Source organism: Bos taurus, chromosome 9 (assembly GCF_002263795.3).
Source record: "Bos taurus isolate L1 Dominette 01449 registration number 42190680 breed Hereford chromosome 9, ARS-UCD2.0, whole genome shotgun sequence".
In the NCBI taxonomy this organism is placed as follows: Eukaryota; Metazoa; Chordata; class Mammalia; order Artiodactyla; family Bovidae; genus Bos; species Bos taurus.
In genome coordinates, this window is record NC_037336.1 from 36,357,057 (window position 1) to 36,378,737 (window position 21,681).

General features: G+C 40.6%; 1 protein-coding gene across 15 annotated transcripts in view; it reads left to right on the plus strand.

The window, feature by feature from the left end:
* HS3ST5 (heparan sulfate-glucosamine 3-sulfotransferase 5) overlaps nt 1-17,559 on the plus strand; it is a 293,471-nt gene extending 275,912 nt beyond the window's left edge. For 14 of the 15 annotated variants that reach the window (XM_024996800.2, XM_024996797.2, XM_059889813.1 and 11 more), the window contains 2 exons: nt 12,073-12,211; nt 15,812-17,559. In XM_024996800.2, the coding sequence (XP_024852568.1) occupies nt 12,105-12,211; nt 15,812-16,742 (1,038 nt within the window). In that variant the 5' untranslated portion in view covers nt 12,073-12,104 and the 3' untranslated portion in view covers nt 16,743-17,559. 15 annotated transcript variants of the gene reach the window in all.
* Nucleotides 17,560-21,681: the final 4,122 nt, after the last annotated feature.

Sequence of the window (21,681 nt, forward strand, 5' to 3'; positions counted from 1 at the left end):
GTTTTACTTTAAAGGGAGCAGCGAGGGGAGGAGACATTTTTCTGCCATCCAATAAGAGCAGATTCTGTAGTTCTTGGGTCTCTGCATTTTCTCATCTGCATGATTGGGATGATAATAGTTCCCTTTTCACTTCAGAGGATTTCCTCCCACTAATCTGTTGTAATGGATTCCCCCTGCTGGAGGGGGAGTGTGTGTGTGTGTGTGTGTGTGTGACCACATTATTCTTGTGTGTCACACACTAAATCTAGGGTCATTGTACTTAAGATTGTAAGGCTTTGTATATAGCTACCTTGTTTCTGAAGGCAGGCACTATTCCCAGGGTTGGGTACCCAAGAAAAAGATGGGCCTCAGGGAGGACCACAGAACTAAGAGGGAGAAATAAAGGGGAGTGGAATCCCAATGCTGTAACAAGATGTGAAGGACTGTGTTCCTACGTGATGGTGTTAAGACAGTGTCTCTCTAAGAGCCAAGTGTCTGGAAAAAGGAGGCACCACTGTGCAGACCCACAGCTTACACACAAGTAATCCATTCTCTGAAGGCCCAAAGGTCTGGTGGCAGGACTGTACACATAATTTGTGGGACCCACTGCAAAATGAAAGTAGACTTCTTGTCAAAAATTATTAAGAATTTCAAGACAGTGACAGCAGAAAATTAATTCAAGCACTGGGCCCTTCTGGACACAGAGCCCTGCAAATACACAGGTTACATGCCCAAGAGCTAGCCCAGTCTAGCTGCAAGTTGTTCCTTTGGCAAATGCTGGTCTAAACATCCCCAACAAAGTCTTCACTTGAAGGACATCTTGAAGAGAAGAGTCTTGTTAAGAGAAGACTGGTGTATTTTAGAGAGTAGTCTGACTGCGGCTACTTGGGTAGAAGGCAGGACCATCCAAGGGGAGTGGGTCTTAGGGCCAAGTGATGAGACTCTAGGGTCCAGTAGACCCTCTCCCTGTGAGGAGTCTTCCTTCACTGCCAGTTCAAGAGGATCAGAGCTCTGTGTGTAAGGAAAGATACAGTTTCCTTGCATTTGTAAAAGAGTTGACTTTGAATTCAGGAAGATGAGAGTAATAAAGCAGGATATGGGTCCTCCACATCATTCCTGGCATCTTCAGTCCCTGGCATATGGCAGGCACTGAGCAAACATTTGTTGATGAATGGTAATGTAGGCAGTTATCTTGAGGTCAGAATTTGGTGGAGCCCTTCTGGTCCTGAAAGAAAGATTGCAACTCAGAAAAAAGAGGAGTCTCAGGTAATAAAAAGAGCAATGCTTTGAAGCACGTTCAATTCTGTTCACTTGCTCAGTCGTGTCTGACTCTTTGCAACCCCATGGACTGCAGCACACCAAGCCTCCTTGTCCATCACCAACTCCCGGAGTTTACTCAGATTCATGTCCATTGAGTCGATGATGCCATCCAACCATCTCATCCTCTGTCATCCCCTTCTCCTCCCACCTTCAATCTTTCCCAGCATAAGGGTCTTTTCAAATGAGTCAGTTCTTCGCATCAGGTGGCCAAAGTATTGGAGTTTCAGCTTCAGCATCAGTCCTTCCAATGAATATTCAGGACTGATTTCCTTCAGGATTGACTGATTGGATCTCCTTGCAGTCCAGGGGACTCTCAAAAGTCTTCTCCAACACCACAGTTCAAAAGCATCAATTCTTTGGCATTCAGCTTTCTTTATGGTCCAACTCTCACATCCACACGTGGAAAAACCATAGCTTTGACTAGATGAACTTTTGTTGGCAAAGTAATGTCTCTGCTTTTTAATATGCTGTCTAGGTTGGTCATTGCTTTTCTTCCAAGAAGCAAGCATCTTTTAATTTCATGGCTGCAGTCACTATCTGCAGTGATTTTAGAGCCCAGGAAAATAAGCACGTTAATAATACCATTATTTAAGAAAATGTTAGCCTGCCCAAGAATGAAGGCTTTTAGAATCATGTTGCATGCAAACTAATTATAAATTATTTTACAGGTTTATTAAATACTCAAAAGGTTTTTTGAAGACATATAGCTGTACTTTTGTTATCAATGATATGAAAACCAGCACTGCTTTCTTTCTTCTTAAGCTCTGTTATTTAAAGAACATAGCAGTGGGATGCAGAGAGAAACCTGAAGGAGGCACAGAAAGCCAAGGAGAAAAGACCTAGAAAGGTGAAAATAGAAAAAAGGGATTACTGGGGCCTCCAAATGAATATAGGCCTCTTTAGAAAGGGAAGAGAATGGAGGAGGCTAAAAAGGGAAGGGGAGTAGATGGATAGGTACAGTCTCCTTTTTCCTGACAGCACTTGGCAGCACACAACACACTCAGTGGGTTCTCAGAAAACATGTGATTAATGAATACATAAAACAGAAACTGAATGGGACATAATTAGTATGTGCAACCTGCTCTTGGGGAGAGGGGATGGTCTGTAGCGTTTGTCAGTATCAGTTGTATAAATCCTCCCTCCGTGGCCAATTTTAAACTATCCACATGAATTTACTAAGTGTGGAATTAGGAAGAGACCTAATTGTACAGAGATACTATTGCACAGTAGTATCTCCACTGTATAATAAACTTAACTTCAAGAGCACAAGATAATAGTAAAAAAAGTACAATAATTAGGAAATAATGTTTTTTATATTTATTGCCTTTGTTTCTTAATTTCTTTAACTGAATTTCTGTGATGTAGTTCTTAATCAAGGCTTTAACAACTGGCTTGCAAAGTGTGAGCCAGCTCCAGCCCTCCGATGGGTGGGCATCATCAGATGCTGCCACTATTCATTGTATAAAAAGAACTTTCTCCATTTTTATTTCTTTAAAAGAATTGAGAAAAGAAAAGTAAAATAGGAGACAGGACAAGAAATCTCCTTAGAAAATTTTCTCATTTGCCACTTTTCCAATTTTTTTTTTTTTGATACCTAAGTCATCAGAATGTACAAGTTGAATGTTTAAGAAAAGATAAATGATATATCTATTTCTACTAACAAACCCTATTATAACATTTTCAGCATTAAATGAACTTAACAGGGAGGCAGAGTTGTAGAGTATAAAAAGCTCGAAACTAGCAGTTAGCAATTCCAGGCTTAATAGTCTGAGGCTTTGAGCAGTTCATTTCACTCCCTGAGACCCAAGAATACCCACTGCCCCACTTATATCACAGGACTTGGTGTGAATTCAGGTGGGGATCTTCTAGCATCCTGCACTGTTGATAATCTGCCACTTACTCTCAAATGATTTGATAAAAAAAAATGTTTCTACAAAGAAAGATAAAGCAAACGTGTCAAAAATTAACAACTGATAAATCTAGATGAAGGATATGTAAGCACTCAAAACTCTTTTTCAAAATAAAAAGGTGCGGGAAATTAGGTTATTATAGGCATATAGTGCAGACAAGGCAATGGCACCCCACTCCAGTACTCTTGCCTGGAAAATCCCATGGATGGAGGAGCCTGGCAGGCTGCAGTCCATGGGGTCGCTAGAGTCGGACACGACTGAGCGACTTCACTTTCACTTTTCACTTTCATGCATTAGAGAAGGAAATAGCAACCCACTCCAGTGTTCTTGCCTGGAGAATCCCAGGGACGGGGAAGCCTGGTGGGCTGCCGTTTACGGGGTTGAACAGAATTGGACATGACTGAAGTGACTTAGTAGTAGCAGCAGCAGGCATATATCGACTTCACTTTCACTTTTCACTTTCATGCATTGGAGAAGAAAATGACAGCCCACTCCGGTGTTCTTGCCTGGAGAATCCCAGGGACGGGGAAGCCTGGTGGGCTGCCGACTATGGGGTCGCACGGGGTTGGACACGACTGAAGCGACTTAGCAGCAGCAGCAGCAGCATATATGAACCTGCAAAGTACTATACAAAGATAAACTACTATTACCTACTTAAAGAGATGTGGTATCTAGATACCATAGCTGTTTAAGATAGTCAAAGTTCATTCCATCTAGCTGATTCAGTTGTTCAGTAATTATTTACAGAGTATCTATGACCCTTAAAGTGCTGGTGATACAATAATGAACAATGCACAGTCATTCATCTCATGGAAGTTACATTCTGGTTAGAGAGACACACAATACACAAGCAATTAAAGTGTGGTTTCAATAGAATTAAATAAAGGATGCTGTTGTGACACATAGAAGAAACCTGTAAGCCAACCTTCCCAAGGAGCCTAAGATCTGAAAGATAGGAATTAATCCAAGACCTGGAGAGAAGTCAGCATCAGTATATGTGGCTAATGTTTATTGAGTATTATGCTGTGCCAGTGTTCTAATTACTCTACATACTCCTTTGCCCCTCACAGAAGTTCTTCGGGGCAGGCTGTTATTATCCTACTGGGACACTATCTATTGGTGCCCCAGACCCAATAGAGAAGTCACTGATAGATGAGGCACAGCTACTGTTTTCAGGCTCTGGGACCCTTCTGTGGAAAGGCCCTGATGCAAAAATGACCATGATCTATTCAAAAGAACTGCAAGCTGTTCTGTATGCTGAAGTTTGCACATGCCCATATTGGGGTGAGGTCATGTTGGTGAGGAATTGTGGTAGAAAAGGTAAAAGGCCTTTAAAACCCTGTGGAGAATAGGGACCCATTAGAGTATTAAGCCTGAAGGCAATATGATCAAATTTCTGTTTAGAAAGACCGCTCTGTCTTCAATATGGAGAATAAATTGAGGCAGAAACAAAACTAATCGTGGGGAGACCAGTTAGGAGCCTATAAAATCTGAGAGTGCAGCCTGTACCAAGGCAGTCACGGATGACAGTGTGGAGAAGCAGGTAGATCCTAATAGTACTTTGGAGATAGAATTTTACTGGCGGGGTAGAGCCAAGGAGGATGGATTTCAAAGTTTCTGGGCTGGGCAATCCCATCAGCAGATGAGGACCCAGGCATTGAGTCGAGCTGTGGGGAGAAGAGCAGGGGAAAGGAAAGATGTGGGAGAAGAGCTGGGGGTAGGAAAGATGAGACAGGCTGATAATAAGGGGACAACAGACATGTGTAACCAAGATCTTACAGACAACAGAACGTGAGAATCTGAACTGAGTGACAGAACCAGCTATTTTGATCATCTATAAAATCTTTCAAAAGGAGAGTCAGTTTTTGAATTATTGGGAAAATAAGTGGAGATCCCATGATTCTGGTTGCTTTTAATCATAAACAGTTTACCAAATATGAAAAATACTTTGTAAACTATAAAAATATTACCTTCATTATCATTGTTTATAAATATTTTTCTTCCTTTTATTATATTAAAGCCACATAAATAGCCCTTTTTATTTACCCCTTCATAAAAACATTTTCCTCTTTTGGTTTTCATCTCCTTGTCTTCTACTTCAAGATACAATGGAAGGAAATTTAGGGTGAGTTAAAAGTGGTTTTATCTGTTCTCATCAGTCAGTAAACAAGCATTTATTAAGAGTCTCCCAGTGGTGATCATTTCTAAACGTACAGAAATATCAAATCCCTGTTTTGTGCATTAGAAACAACATAGTGTTGTAGGTCAATCATACTTCAAAAAATAAGTATACACACAAACTCACAGAAAGAGATCAGATTGTGGTACCAGAGGCAGGGGTTGGATGAAGATGGTCAAAAGGTACAAACTTCCAGTTATAACATAAGTAAGTACTACGGGTATAATGTACAACATGATAAATGTAATTAATACTGTTGTATCTTATATATGAAAGTTGCTGACTTCTCATCACAAGGAAAAAAATTTTTTTTTATTTTTCTTTTATTTTGTATCTGTGACATGATGGGTAGTCACTAAATATAGTGTGATAATCATTTCATGATGGATGTCAGGCAAATCATTATGTGTACACCTTAAACTTATGCTATGCTCTACATCAATTATATCTCAATAAAACGGGAAGAAAATTTTAATAAAAAAACAACAAAAAAGGAGCCTCTCAGGTGAGCATCCAAAGCTGAGGGAGTGACTGCAATCAAGGGCTCATGTTCTTTGAGATCAGAGAATTTTGAATTTAAATCCTCCTGTATTTACCAGCCGTATATGCCCTTGGGTAAATAATTTGTTCATCTCTCTGTTTTTTAGTTTCCATCGGAAAAAAATAGAATGAATAATACTTCACAGGCCTGTTGTATTACACGAGATGATAAATATGAAAGAAACACAGAGACCAGGGCTCAATAAATGTGGTTCCTCAGACTTTAGGATACAGCAGGAGAATGAGAGGGCGGGGCAAATTGAGAGGAGCACTGCTGTATCTACACTGCCATGTGTGAGACACTCAGCCAGTGGGAAGTTGCCGTGTAACAGGGTGCTCAGCTCAGTGCTCTGTGATGACCTAGAGAGGCGGGCTGGGGGCAGTTCAAGAGGGAGGGATATATGTATACATGTCCCTGGTGACTTAGTGGTAAAGAATCAACCTGCCAATGCAGGAGACAGGGGTTCAATCCCTGATTCCAAAAGATCCCCTAGAGAGGGAAATGGCAATCTATTCCAGTATTCTTACCTGGAGAACCCCATGGACAAAGGAGCCTGGCATGCTACAGTCAATGGGTTTACAAAGAGTTGGACATGACTCAGTGACAGAATACACACACACACAGTTGATTCACTTCGCTGTACAACAGAAACTAACATAACATTGTGAAACAATTATACTCCAATAAAGTAAATTAGTAAAAAATAAATCTTAAAAAAAAGAAAGAATAAATGTGGTTCCTGTCCACCCCATAAGGCTGTTGCCCTGAATAAATGAGCTAATACTCAGAAGACAGTTAAAATTTCCTTGGAATAATTCTGGTATACAAGTTCAGTCATTTTTAATGAACTTGACTGCTGTTGTTTTTGTTACCGTTTTTACTAGTACCAGGGGCTTGCAGTAACTATGTTTATGAGCCTTTGAACACCACTTGAGTGTATCTTTATTATTACTTTTTTTGAATTCCCTTATTTGTGTGAGCTTGGGAATCATTTCCTTCTTTGCTTAGTGCTGCTTTGGAGAAACAGCCAGATGTCTCTACAATTTGTCATCTCTGGCCACATACTCTGTTATTTAGATACTCTTCTTTGTTCAGCTAAGATACCATGTCTATTAAACCATTCGTAGTCTGGAGAAACTATAATTGTGCTGTTCTTGGCATGCAAAATGAAAGACACTGGGAGATAGAAAACTGGAGATAAAGGAGGGCTTAAATGTCACTGTAGGTCTTTAACTTTTTTTAATAAAAAGAGATAATATATTTTTTAAAACTTTAATTTTATATAAATTGCCTATTACCAGTGTGAGTGCTCTGAGGAAAGATTATTAAACTATCCATGAAGCTGGCATACAGAGCTGGGACGGGACTTAGGGGATTGGAGAAGCAGTTAACCTTCTCCCCAGTTTAATGGCATGTCTGTAAGGATCAGGCGGCATGTCTTCTTTTTGGTTGTACTCCTGGATCAAGACCTGTAGCTCCCAGCTTTTAAGACTCTGTCATGGCACAGGCTGGAGCACTTCATGTCACAGAAAACCACAGAGGCATCTTGAATGTTAAATGTACCAAATATCTTTGGTTTTTCTTGAACACAGTTTATTCTGAGGCTGCTCTGATACTCTTAGCACATAATCTGAGTGATTATAAAACAGATGGAGAAGGAAATGGCAATCCACTCCAATATTCTTGCCTGGAAAATCCCATGGATAGAGGAGCTTGGCGGGCTACAGTCCATGGGGTCGCAAAGAGTTGGACATGACTGAGTGTGCATTCACACACAAAACAGAAAGAGATTTCACCTAAGTGGCACAGTGGTAAAGAACCCTGTGTTAGGAAGATACCGTGGAGACAGAAATGGCAACCGGCTTCAGTATTCTTGCCTGGGAAATCCCATGGACAGAGAAGCCTGGTGGGCTACCACCTGTGGGGTTGCAAAAGAGTCAGACACGACTTATCAACTGAACAACAACAATGGGTGTTACACTTAGGTAGCAGAGGAGGCCAAGCGACCCCAGCCTCCTTCCAAGTTGCTCCTCTGCGTGAGGCTGCTGACCTCTGTTGAGGCCACGGGCAAGCACATTTCACCATTGCTTTTCCCACCTCTCCCATTTGTAGCCATCCCTCTTCAATCACCTCACAGCTTTTACTCTGTCATACTGTTTGTAAGCACACAGTGAATTCATTTACACTAAGATACAGTAACACTTGGGCTTCCCCAGTGGCTCAGCAGTAAAGAACCCTCCTGCAATGCAAGAGCCACAGGAGACATGGATTCGATCCCTGGGTCCGAAAGGTCCCCTGGAAGAGGGCATGGAAACCCAATCCTGGGTAACAGAGGAGCCTGGTGGGCTACAGTCCGTAGGGTCACAAGGAGCCAGACACGACTGAAGGGACTTAGCATGCACGCACGCACAATGACACATAATCCCTTATGTTAGTCTGGCCTTTGAATAGTGATGTCACTTGTAGAAAACTTACTTCATTCTCATTGTAGCCCTAAGGAGTGGGGAAGTTAGAGACTGGTCTCCTTTTGTCGTTGTTGCTGTTGTTCAGTTGCCCAGTCATGTCTGACTCTTTGCGACCCCATGGACGGCAGCAGGCCAGGCCTCCCTGTCCCCCACCATCTCTCGGAGTTTGCCCAAGTTCATGCTCATTGCATTGGTGATGCCATCCAGCCATCTCATCCTCTGACACCCTCTTCTCCTTCTGTCCTCAATCTTTCCCAGCATTAGGTGCTTTTTCAATGAGTTATCTGTTCACATCAGATGACCAAAATACTGGAGCTTCAGCTTCAGCATCAGTCCTTCCAGTGAACGTTCAAGATTGATCTCCCTTAAGACTGACTGGTTTGATCTCCTTTCTGTCCAAGGGACCCTCAGGAGTCTTCTCCAGCACTACAGTTCGAAGGCATCAGGTCTTTGGCGTTCTGCCTTCTTTACAGTCCAGCTCTCACAACCATACATGACCACTGGGAAGACTATGGCCTTGACTATACGGACATTTGTCAGCAGAGTAATGTCTCTGCTTTTCAACACAGTCTAGGTTTTTTCATCACTTTCCTGCCAAGAAGGAGTTGTCTTCTGATTTCATGGCTGCCGTCACCATCCACAGTGATTTTTGGAGTCCAAGAAGAGAAAATCTGTCACTACTTCCACCTTTTCCCTTTCTATTTGCCATGCAGTAATAGGGCTGGATGCCATGACTTCGTTTTTTTAGTATTTAGTCTTAAGACATCTTTTCACTCCCCTCCTTCACCCTTATCAGGAGGCTCTTTAACTCCTTTTCTCTTTCTGCCATTAGAGTGGTATCATCCACATATCTGAGGTTGTTGATGTTTCTCCCACCTATCCTGATTCCCGTTTGTAACTCATCCAGCATGGCATTTCTCATGATGTGCTCAGCATATAGGCTAAACAAACAGGGTGACAGCAGACAGCATGTCGTACTCCTTTCTCAATCTTGAACCAATCAGTTGTTCCATACAGGGTTCTAACTCTTGCCTCTTGACCCACACACAGGTTTCTCAGGAGACAGGTAAGCTGGTCTGGTATTCCCATCTTTCTAAGAGCTCTCCACAGTTTGTCATAATCCACACAGTCAAAAGCTTTAGCATAGTTGATGAAAGAGATAGATGTTTTTTTCTGAAATTCTCGTTTTATAGAGAAGGAACAAAGGTTCAAGGAATCTGAGCAGCCACTAGAATCTCACTCAGGGGAGAACTTAACCAGGAGACTTGAGCACAGGTTTCTTTCCACCATCCAGTTCCACCTATTACTGTAGTATTTGCATTTTGACAGGAATCAGAGTCCTGTGCTGAAGGCAGGTAACCATTTAACTGAGGGCTTCAGACATCAACCCAGAGAGAGAAAACTGATTCTTTCAGTGAAGCCCTGAGTTCTGCCACAGAAGTTACTGCCTTTGCCTCCACATTACCTGTCAGTTGTGTGATCACAGGCAAGCTGCAGAAAATTGTCTGTGCTTCACTTCTCCTGTTTATGAAATGGAAATAGCTGTATCTGCCTCATAGGATTTTTCTGACGATTCCCTGAAATACCACCTGGATGATATTCTTGTCACATAGCAGGTCTCATCAAACCTCATCTACTCTTCCCCTTTTCTTCCTCATTTTACCAACACATAAGGCAGGCCATGCAAAGCCAGAGCCCTGAGCTCACCCAGAGCCTGCAAAGACCCTTGTGAACACCTCCTCTTCCCTTTAGCTCTTAGCCCTTTCTCCTGTCCCCTCAGCTCCTGTGTGGAGCCACACCAACCTTCCTTCCCTTCTCAAACTAGCCACCCACCTTCCCTCCACAGTGCGCTCCGGGTCCTCTGGCTGAGTCCACCTTCTTGCCCTCCTCTGTCCTCATGCTCCAGGTATAAGCCAAGCCCCTTCTTCAGGAAGGACTGAAGTAGCTTCCGAACCCTACTGTTCTTTCTCACTGCGCTTTGACTTTCCTTGTGTTATCACAATCTGAAGGTGCATGCGACTCCCGTATTTCGTGGTGGTGTTTCTCTCTTCTCCACTAGACTGTCACCTCCCACGTTGGCCACTGCCTCCGGGGCCCCCAGGGCAGAATGTAGCACATAAGTTGTTTCCAATAAATATTTGTGACTATGTGTTGGATAAATGCTTCTTTTCCCTCTCCCTTTTGGGATGCCCTCCTACAGCCTCCTCGCCAAGTTATGTACTTCCTCAAAGGCACGTACCTGAACATTCCTTCCATTTCCCCCAACATTTATTCATACATTATTGTGGATAAGGTGTTTCATGATTCCTGAATCACATTACTAGTTTTCCAAGGGCTAAGACTCATTCAGGATCTTTTTTGGAATTCCCCATAAACCTGGTAGAAAAGCTGGGAAGGCTATCAGTGCTCAGTATTTCCTGATGAATGAATAAATCAAGCAGTCAATCCAGGTATATAATCCTTTTGCACAGAGAAAATCTTCACTTAGCAAATACAGAGAGACTATTGCAGCAAAACATTTTCTCACCATGACACATTGCTGTAGTCCCTCTTCTGGGGTTATTATTTTGAGTTTCAGTGAGAAGCGAACAATCTTATCTTGGAAAGGGAATTGGATTTATTTTTAATATGAAAGCCTGAATTGGAAGCTTGAATTTTTCCCCAAAATTTAATAACAGCACTGATAAAGCCTTACTCTCCTCAGCTAGCCCTATTTCAGATAAAAGAAAACAAAGCTTCCATGTAAGCTTCTGTCTTGGTGTTAGAGCAAGACCTGTAAGACTGACCGTATTTAAATTCACTGAGAGCCATGAGGGGGTCACGTAGCAGGGGCTTCTAGTCTGAGCATGATTTTAGAATCTGTCACTCCAACCCAGGTCTGGGCAGAGGCAATGAAGGGAAACATCAAGTTACTTAGAGCCACTGCCCCCAAACATCTGAGGTCGTAACAGTTCCCACTGATAACCTCAGTAAGTAAAGACATAGCTTAAAAAAAAATTTTTTTTTTTAATTTTTGCTGTACCACTCAGCCTGTGGGGTCCCAATTTCCCAACCAGGGACCAAACCCGCACCCCTTGCATTGGAAGCACAGAGTCCTGACTGGGCTGCCAGGGAAGTCCCAAGACATAGCCTTTGATCTCACCCCCTTCCTCCATTCACAATCAAAACAAAACAAAAACCATGTCAGTCAAACATGTCATTATTATGCCCCAAATGATAACTTACTGAGGGAGGATCCCAATTTCTATATTCATCCCCCTATACCAAAAAGAACCTTCAGTTTCCTGGTTGCCCTGCTGCTCAAACTCAGGTTGCTCAGTTGCTCATTTTATCAGTATTTTTGAATGATTAACAACTCTATATATATAGATAGATAGATAGATTTATTTAAAATGATTTTTGCATTTTAATTTACTTTGACAATTGCCCAGCAAGTCCTTCTAGTTAGTATCTTGCCTCTAGTTTAGTTTTGATCTTAAAACACATACCAAAAGAAGGAAAGTAAGTTTTGCCAAATACCTGTTGTACCATGAACATTGTTAAGGTTGATGCGGCATTGATGTTCTTTGTGTGACATCACTTAATCCCTGTATTCCCACCCCTGCATGGCTTTGTGACAGTCAACAGAGCCAGTAAGAGATGACTTCTGATAAGTCCCCTTCTATCCCCGTCTCTCAGGCTACAGGAGTCCTGAAGGTTGATGGAGGGCCATGCTATTCAAACAGCAGGCGTGGCTGAGACAGAAGCTCCTGGTGCTGGGAAGCCTTGCTGTTGGAAGTCTCCTGTATCTAGTCGCCAGAGTTGGGAGCTTGGATAGGTAGGTGATTAAACACATACTCATGCCCATGTGACTTTACATGTCTCTTGATTTAAACTTCCTTAGGACATAATTTTAAATCTATCCATTTGTTTTCCTCTCTCAACATTCCCAAGAAACATTTTTCTGCAGCATTAATTTTGATTTATTGAGCCTTTCGAAGAAAGAGATCCAAGTTGCTCAAACTAAGGTGTTTGTCAAGATTCATTTGTATTCTGTGTGTGTTGATGTTTGTTTTCAGAGAGGGACAAAGCAATGTACAGTAAAAATGTCATTACTAGAGCTATGCATGCATCTGGTTGTTGACCTCTAGCTGTAGCCAAATAGTGATGATGTATTTATGGATTTACATTTTGAAACTTATAAGTGGACAATTACGGTGCTACCAAGAGAGTTAAAATCATGTATGAGTCTGTTAAGGAGCTCATCAAATTTGGAATCCATTGCCCTGGAAAGATGGCTGCAGGCTTGGGGAGTTTTAACTATGTTAATTAGCTCTGGTTTCTAGGAACGGAACATACCAGACAAGGAGGCTGTCACTCGGAGTAATTCCCAGAAAGCAATGGAAAATCCATGGAGAGGAAATTTACAGAGCTAGGGTTTGGCTCTAACTAAGCCAACATTGAAAGGCACTAGACCTGCGGAAGTCCCAGCAATGCCAGCTAGGTTCACATTGAATGCTTCTGGGTTGTCCCATTTCTGGAATGATTGGAAAGGACACAGAAGTTAATTTCTGAAATGTGAAGCTTCCTTCTTTGCCCTTTAAAATTAATTCTTGTACTTAAAAGACAATTCAGTTCCCATTTTGTGCCCAACTCTTTGCAACCACATGGACTTCTCTGGGCCAGAAAACTGGAGTAGATAGCTTTTCCCTTCTCCAGGGAATCTTCCCAACTAGGTATCAAACCCAAGTCTCCCGCATTGCAGGCAGATTCTTTACCAGCTGAGCCACAAGGGAAGGCCTATGAAAGTGCAGCCACACACTAAAATAAAAATATCTTTCTTACAATTTTTCTTCTCTATAGATCTTATCACACAAATATTTAACAAGTAATATAATAATGTTTTTTTCCTTCAGCCAGTGTTAATTTTGATAGATAGAATGAACCCTCTGATGCTTTTCAATTCAAAATTCCTGAGTAAACTTCCTATTCACTAGTTGCTAACCATGGGAACCGATATAGCCCAGAGCTTATCACTGACTCCAAGTAGTTCCCTAAAGTAGTGCTTGTTGTTAGTGAAAAGCCTTGATGTGGTGCATTGTCCTGTGTCCATAATGGAACTTTTATATCAGGTTCTTCCTAATGTTTTAATTTTTTCTAATCATTTAATCTGAATAATTGATCTAATGATCATCAGCACGTTAGTTATTTAGTTGATAACTTTTCATTTTTAACCTAGTCTCTAGTCTCTAATGGGGTAGCTTTTATAAGGACTTGGATTGCTTTGCTTTCTCAAAACCTCTCACTTGAGAGTCTGAGCAGAAATTGGCACATGTTGACATAAGCTTGTCCTTTAGAAACTGAAGAGCCTGCTCTCTTGGTAGGAGGCTGAGCTCAGTTACTTCTACTGTCCTTTCCACTCCTAAAATTTCTTATTTTTTAGTCTGGGGTCCATGCCTGCTCTCTAGGAATTAGAAATAATATGATATTTTCTCTTATCTTGAATAAGGAAATCCAAAAAGCAATTGTTCGATGGGGAATGAGCTCCCATGATAAAAGGTAAATAAAGGAAAGAAGGAAAATGGCCTTTTCTAGATGTAGGGAAATTTCTTTCCAGCTCAAACAAAGCAGAGTGTTTCAGCCTCTCTCAACCTGGGTTCTGTGAGAGAATCAGGTCCTACAGCAAAACATTTGATTGACCGTTTCCTTACTTCTCCCAAGGACAGCATCATTCAAGATGCCTAAGAGAAAAGTCCATCTATTACATTCAATGGATGGATTAAGGAATTTGGATTTAATTCTCAACTAGAGCCCAACAAGACCTAAAAGATGAATTTGTGACATCCCAATCAATGTCATAATTAAAAACGTACTTTGAGTATATATGTATTGCTACTTTCATGTCTTCCACTTAGAGCTCTAGCTTATCAATCCTATTAACAAATCCATAAAAACAAAATTCATTTTCTCTAAAATATTAACTGATAAACCATATTTTTAATAGTGTGCTATATGTTCATGGTTTACACAATGAGCAAAAGTTTTTTTAAAAAATCATAAAAAAACTCACTGAAAAATAAAATATGTTCATAAGCATTAAAACAGAGAGCTGCTTAAACAGCAGAGGTAAAGCCCCTTCCCCTCAGTTCTGCAGAATGCCTTGGTATAACCTTGAGGTTTCTCCCTTCTCCTTTTAAATGTAAACATTACAGAAAATAAAAAAGATTCAGTGGGGTCTCTTGGGAAAAGCAAGAGACAGCCTCATTGCCCTACAGACAGGAGGACATCAGCTCCAAATTATTAGGGTAACAAGAAGCTTCAGTTGAAGGAATTGGTTTAACAGCCGTTTTGACTAATATTGTACCCTTTAACAAGAAAGTGAAAATGCCTTCTCAAGTAAACTCAGGAAAATTATAATGAATTTCAGTTCAATTCTAGACTATACCCAAAAGAAAATTCAATTCACTAACCATATAAATTGGCCACACCAAATTAAATAGCCACTCCAGTCTAATATCATTGTGATTGTTACCACACCTTTCTCTCTGAAAAAAAGCAGCAGTGGTTGCTCCTTGCTTAGGCAATGTTGAAGTGGAAATCCTCTTTTCTGGCTCCATCCAATGCCTTCCTTCCTTCACAAATTTGAGTCCCTGATTTAAGTGCACTTGGCAATGAGGACCTCAGGTTTCTGGGGCTGCCAAGGTCTTGTTGATTTCTGGTCCCAGGTGTGATAGGTGATATACAGCACTTGCTGATTGCATTGGATTTGCTCCTACATTCAGCAAAGTAAAAACATAAGCCTGACCTTTTTAGATAGAAAGAGAAAGAGAGGCAGAAGAAATATGTACTCTGCTAGCTGTCCCCAGGGCCAAAGGCAGAAATTCTCATAAAATGAAAAGCTCAGCAAGTGCCAAGATTGGAATTTTGCATGTTGATGACGCAAATAGTCAAAGGCAGAAACTGGGACCTCTTTTCAGATTCTGTCTCAAAGATTTTCAGTTATATGAGTGCAGCTGAGCTGTAATAAAATAATACAACACGAAACCCACAGGACGTGGCCTCCTAGCTGCCCTTTAGCCTCTCAGCTGAAGATTCTAATCTTCTATCTTTCATATTTTCTAAATGATGTTAACTGGTGAGCTGTTAAAAGGCTATTAGTATGGTTGGTGTCACTTGTCTGTCCTGTACTGTGAATGTCAGTACATGCTATAGTCAATTAAGTGCTTGGTGAATAAAAATTTTAAGAAGCACTAATAAAAATATCCCATCAATTATGTGTGCTCCATTTAATACAGGGTTGCTTAAAATAAAATTTCCCAAACATATGTTGATTATAGATTGCAGCAGGCGGGGAACAGTGGTTTTCTTTATGCAGGAACCAGAGAAATGAGAAGTTAGTTGCAATGAGCTCCTTAGAGTGTCTCTCTGTTGCTTACAGGCTACAACCCATCTGCCCCATCGAAGGCCGATTCGGAGCCCGTGGTCAGGCTGAATTCCCCCTGCGCGCCCTGCAGTTTAAGCGTGGCCTGCTGCACGAGTTCCGGAAGGGCAACTCTTCCAAGGAGCAGGTACACCTTCATGACCTGGTCCAGCAACTTCCCAAGGCCATTATCATTGGAGTGAGGAAAGGAGGCACCAGGGCCCTGCTTGAGATGCTGAACCTCCATCCAGCAGTGGTCAAAGCCTCTCAAGAAATTCACTTTTTTGACAATGATGAGAATTATGCCAAGGGCATTGAGTGGTATAGGAAAAAGATGCCTTTTTCCTACCCTCAGCAAATCACAATTGAAAAGAGTCCAGCATATTTTATCACAGAGGAGGTTCCGGAAAGGATTTACAAAATGAACTCATCCATCAAGTTGTTGATCATTGTCAGGGAGCCAACCACAAGAGCTATTTCTGATTACACTCAGGTGCTAGAGGGGAAGGAGAGGAAGAATAAAACATATTACAAGTTTGAGAAGCTGGCCATAGACCCTAATACCTGCGAAGTGAACACGAAATACAAGGCAGTAAGAACCAGCATCTACACCAAACATCTGGAAAGGTGGTTGAAGTACTTTCCAATTGAGCAATTCCACATTGTCGATGGAGATCGCCTCATCACGGAACCCCTACCAGAACTTCAACTCGTGGAGAAGTTCCTAAATCTTCCCCCAAGGATAAGTCAATACAATTTGTATTTCAATGCTACCAGAGGGTTTTACTGCTTGCGATTTAACATTATCTTTAACAAGTGCCTGGCGGGCAGCAAGGGGCGCATTCATCCCGAGGTGGACCCCTCTGTCATTACCAAATTGCGCAAATTCTTTCACCCTTTCAATCAAAAATTTTACCAGATCACTGGGAGGACATTGAACTGGCCCTAAAATAATAAGTCATACAACACTGTGTGTTGTGCCTGGAGACAGACAATGTCTCTTCTAGATTAAAATATGCACTTTTCCTAGACACAACTGTCCACGTCATTTTTCCATGTATACTTGTACATACGCAGTGTGTGACCAAATATAAGATCAGCTCTTTTTCTACTGAAAATTTACAAAAAAAAAAAACCCCACCAATTTGCGGTCTACACAGTTGCATCTTTTATGCTATTTAGAAAAAGAAGAGGTGGTGGTACTGGGAAAAAGTGACTTCAGCTATTCTCAAAGAGTTAGTCTTCCTTCAAGTCAGGATTTGTCGCCTGCCATTTTCATAGATTTAAGCCAAAAGATGAACGTGTGAAAATGTACCAATGGCTGTGAAGTTTCAGGAAGTAGAGGATTCAGTTATGCATACTTTTCTAAGGGAAAGCTGACTCTTTAATTCAGTTGCTGAATTGATGCCATGAAAACAGAAAATACTATTTTCTTATTATTTAAAAGGATGTCTTATCTCAGAAAACTGACATCATTCCAAAGTTCCTGTGGTGATTTTGCACTATCGTTTTCCCGTATGGACCATGGTGTCACTTGTCGCATGTCAATCACACGTCGGAAAGTTGAGTCCCTTTGCTTCCGTGTTCTATGTCAACAAAGAGAAATGTCATGTACATAATGTATATAGTTGTAAATACTGCTTTCACACTAAGTAACTCTATTTTGTAAACTGAATATGGCTATTTAATTTATTGTGAAAATTAAATTTATTGTGGTATTTAAAAAACGGAATGGATTAAAATTACTCTATGTGCAATTTTTTTTACTCATTTGTCTTACGTGTCCCTTGCTGGCTCCCAGAGTCAAAGCTGTTTATGTACACACAAGAGCCCTTGGAAAGATGCCCTTCTCCACTGAGTCTCTGTACCCTTGTGACAATGGAGTAATGAAGTAAGGTTGACTATATTTTTAAAAATATCTCAACCATCCAGAAATCTAGTATAAAAGCCACCTCAAAGAACACTATTGCTTCTCTACTCCAACTTTGAACAATTAAAAAGTTGCTTCTGGTGCCAGGAGACAGACAAGAAATACTTCAACATAATCAAAGCGTAGAAGAATCACAATTTTATTTGAACTCAGTCAGACCAATAGAGAAATTAAACAAGATTAGAAAATTTGTGTAGCCTCTATACTGAAAGCTGCCAAAGCTTCAAAAATAAATACGAACTCTCAGAACTCCCTCTTTGAGATAAAACTACATCAGCCTGCTCAAAAATGATCAAATTGCATAGTGTTGCTATTACTAACATAAACATATGGCTCCGATTTCCATCCAGAGAAGTTAATGCTAAATTGGGTATTTGCTAACATCAGATACCCTGTATTATGCTTAAATATAATGCAGAAAACCTTGGAAAGAGATATCAACCCCCCCCAAAAAAAGGAGAGAGAGAAAGAGATGGATTTTTCACAATCATGGTTGCTTATCCTGTGGAAGATATTTGAAGGAGCTTTGTTCACATTGACAGTGCCTAGTAAATTACAATGGATTCCTATTTGATTGTACTAAGTGTTGATTTGCTCCATGAATTGTTCATCCTGTCCAGTAATTTGATGGTGAACTTTTCTAAATAAATAGCCCTTTCCCCTTCAGTGTTGGTATATATTGCTTCTCAAGCTACAGCCTTGGTAATCATCTCTGCTGTTTCAATTAGCAGTGATGTTATTTTCTCAGCATGGAATAGTCATGACACCAGCACACGCTGACAGACCAGCTTCTCACTCACTGTGCAGTGACTCTGAAAAGAGAGTCTTGTGTCTGAATGTCAGTCACTCTCCTTTAAGGGGCGAATGAAATCAAATATAAGGAACATAGCATCAGATTTCCCTGTGCCTCACCTCCCAGCTAACCATCAGAATAAACTGTGTTAATACCACACTCAAGAACGTAATCACACATTATCACTCATTTTATTATAACTCTTTCCAGAGCACTGTATAGTTCATACAATTTTATACCAGTATGTCAAAGTATGCCCCACTGGAACACTGATATTTCAAAAACTCAGCCTAGGTGTTCCACCAGTAAAATCAAAAAATGGCAATCTTTTCCTAAACTCACAGAAATTTTTTAAAGTAATGAATAGAAATTTTTCAGTGACAATCTTTTATAGTCCAAATTTGTCCTCAACTTTGCTGCTGCTTCCAACAGTGTATATCAGAGTTGATTATAAGATTCTATTTGACTTGTGCTGACTTTTAAAATTTGTTGTTTTTAGCTCAGGAAGCAAATATATCTTCATCACACACAGGAAAAAAACTGCTGCAATTTCCAGTTGTCAAATAACTGAGAATTGTTTTAAACCTGGGAGCCTCCTCACAGAGATCTAAAACAGGAGACTGGCCTAGAAGGATGTTTTTAGAGGCGGGTTTCATTTCAGTTAAAAAAAGAGAGAGAGAGAGAGAAACAGCCAGAGCCACTGCTGATTGAACTAGATAGAAATAAAAATCCTATGACTTAAGAGCACATTTCCACTAGAGGCTTCAAACCTCCATGTTTAAGAAAATGTCTCCTGTTGTCATCAAACTGGCAACCAACCTCTCAGGACATCTACAGCTCATTACAATGGATCCACTAGGATTCTCTTTAATAAGTTATTCCTTTTATATTATGAAAACTTTGCATTTCTTCTGGAGGCTTGGTGGCACCATACAGTTTTGTAAAACAATTCAAGCTGCAAAGAGAAAAAAAAAAAAAAACTGTTTAAACAATGGTGAAGTCTCTGCTGGATTATAAAGTTAAAACTACATCATTTTGGAAGCCAGGGAATTCCAATTATAATTGTACAAACGGGAACAAGAGTCCCAAGGGAATGAGAGAGACCCGAGAACAGAGAGAAAAAGAGACATTCAAACCCTTAGACAGACATCAAATTCCTGAAAATCATCTTACAAAACCCCTTAGCTGATGAAAGTACTAATTTTTTTCTACTCATTGCACTGTAGTATAGAAAAAAATCTTCAACATCAGGGTCTTTAGCTAATCTATGATAAAACAGAAGCATGTAAACCCATCATAATCCCCTCTGATCTTAGATTTGGTACCTTTTATGGTGATGGGCCAGTTTGCCAGAATGCTAAAGCTGATGGAGCCTCATGAGAGCACTGCTTGGGGTCCTGCCCTTGGAATGAGGGCCCTCCTGGAGGACAAGCTCCAGGACCAGTGGAGGACTCCTGGGATGCTACCAAGGGAAGGTAAGAACCAAGGACAAGTACAGCCCAAGTTCCGACCCTGCCAGTAAGATTGTGCTCTATCCAATTAGCAGCCTACTAAATTGGATTGCTTTCATAAGCCCAATTTGAGAATTTTCCAGGGATGGAGAATTTCAAATGATCATAAATAGTGTCTCCTGCTGAAGTCTTTTGTACTCTTTTTGCACACTCAGCAGCCATTTTCTACTTAAGAGAACAGACTACAATCTTAAGCAAAAAAGAAAACTTTGCTGAGAACATTTTCCCTAAAAATAACTAAATACAGCAGAAATCTTAGCAATTTCGGCTAGCAAGGTGAAAATAGAGAATATTTTAAAGCAAATTCATGGCACTTCCCCGAAGTGCCAAACTATACTAACGATGCATTGATAAATAAATATCTAATTGCACTTGATTTACAAATAAAAGCCTCTTAATTGGCATATTTTTTCCTAACTTGGTGTTACTTCCAAGTATTTCAAAAGTCTGTTCTCTTAAGTACTGTAGGTTACTCAGGCCTCCTAGCATCTGTTTATCAATTTTTATAACAAGCCTTTCTTTTATAGCTAGTGCAAGGATGAAATTTACACCCCTCCCCCCAAAAAAAGATCATTTGTTAAGGTCCTAATAAAGGTGCTTTACGACACATCTTACAAAAACAATTTCCTTATGTTTTATTCTTTTAAAGATTTCTTTCCAATTACATTTTATCTTGGCTTTAAGGAATAAAAGTGCTATTTCATGATGATTAGAAGTGGATTGGGGCAGAGAAAAGGCAGAACTGAACTGAGAGCAATATGCATTTGCCATAGAAAGCACTTGATTGGTATTCCAAGAACAAGTGTCTGTTATTTAAAGGCAGCTTAGTAGAAAAGCAATAGCCTTTCAATCATATCAAGGAGGCAGCCACATGCTTGGTACTTTATCAGGCTAGTTCCATCACTCCTGAATTTGCAAACCGTATCAGTCTACTAGGTCTTGGGGAGCTGTTGGTGAAAGAGTTTACTATTTCTAAACATACATGTCATCCCCCTTTAAAAACAGTCCACCAAGAAGGTGAGTCACTTCCAGAAGATTGGTAACATCCTTTCAAAGAGCTAGCTCACTTTCAGCCCTTCTAAATGCACACAACTTTGCTTTGCATTACCTTTCCTTTAATGGCACCAGGGAACAATCTTTAAGACCAACTAGCAAAACTGTCTGTTTCTTTGGTAAGGCCATGCTGATGGCATCCTTCATCTCTGGCTCATTTTTTCCAGGACTGAGGCAAAGGGGTTCTTTCAAACACAGGTCTCCCTGGATATGCTGACCATGGAAGAGTCATACTCTTTCCCTGCCACCGAGCTTCTGGCTGTAGGTTCACTCATCCATCAGGAGATGCAGGAAGGAGAAGAAAACAGAACACAACATTCTCCCGCAAGTAAGACACTGTTTTATTTTCAGAAGTGTTTAGGAAATATCTTTGTTTCATTGAAAACAAAGGTAATATAAGCTAAATGGAAGTGAAACAGGCAAGTCAATTCATCCCTTTGGGGTTGAGCTTTCTATTAAATAAAACAGGAGCATCAGATTAGGGGATGGTTAAACTCTTTGAGGATAACATTGTGCCAGCAGATGAAAATGATTATTGGAGCAGGGTGTTTGCCGGTGAATGAAACAGAGCTGAGAGCATGAAGGTGGAGAGGAAGGAGGG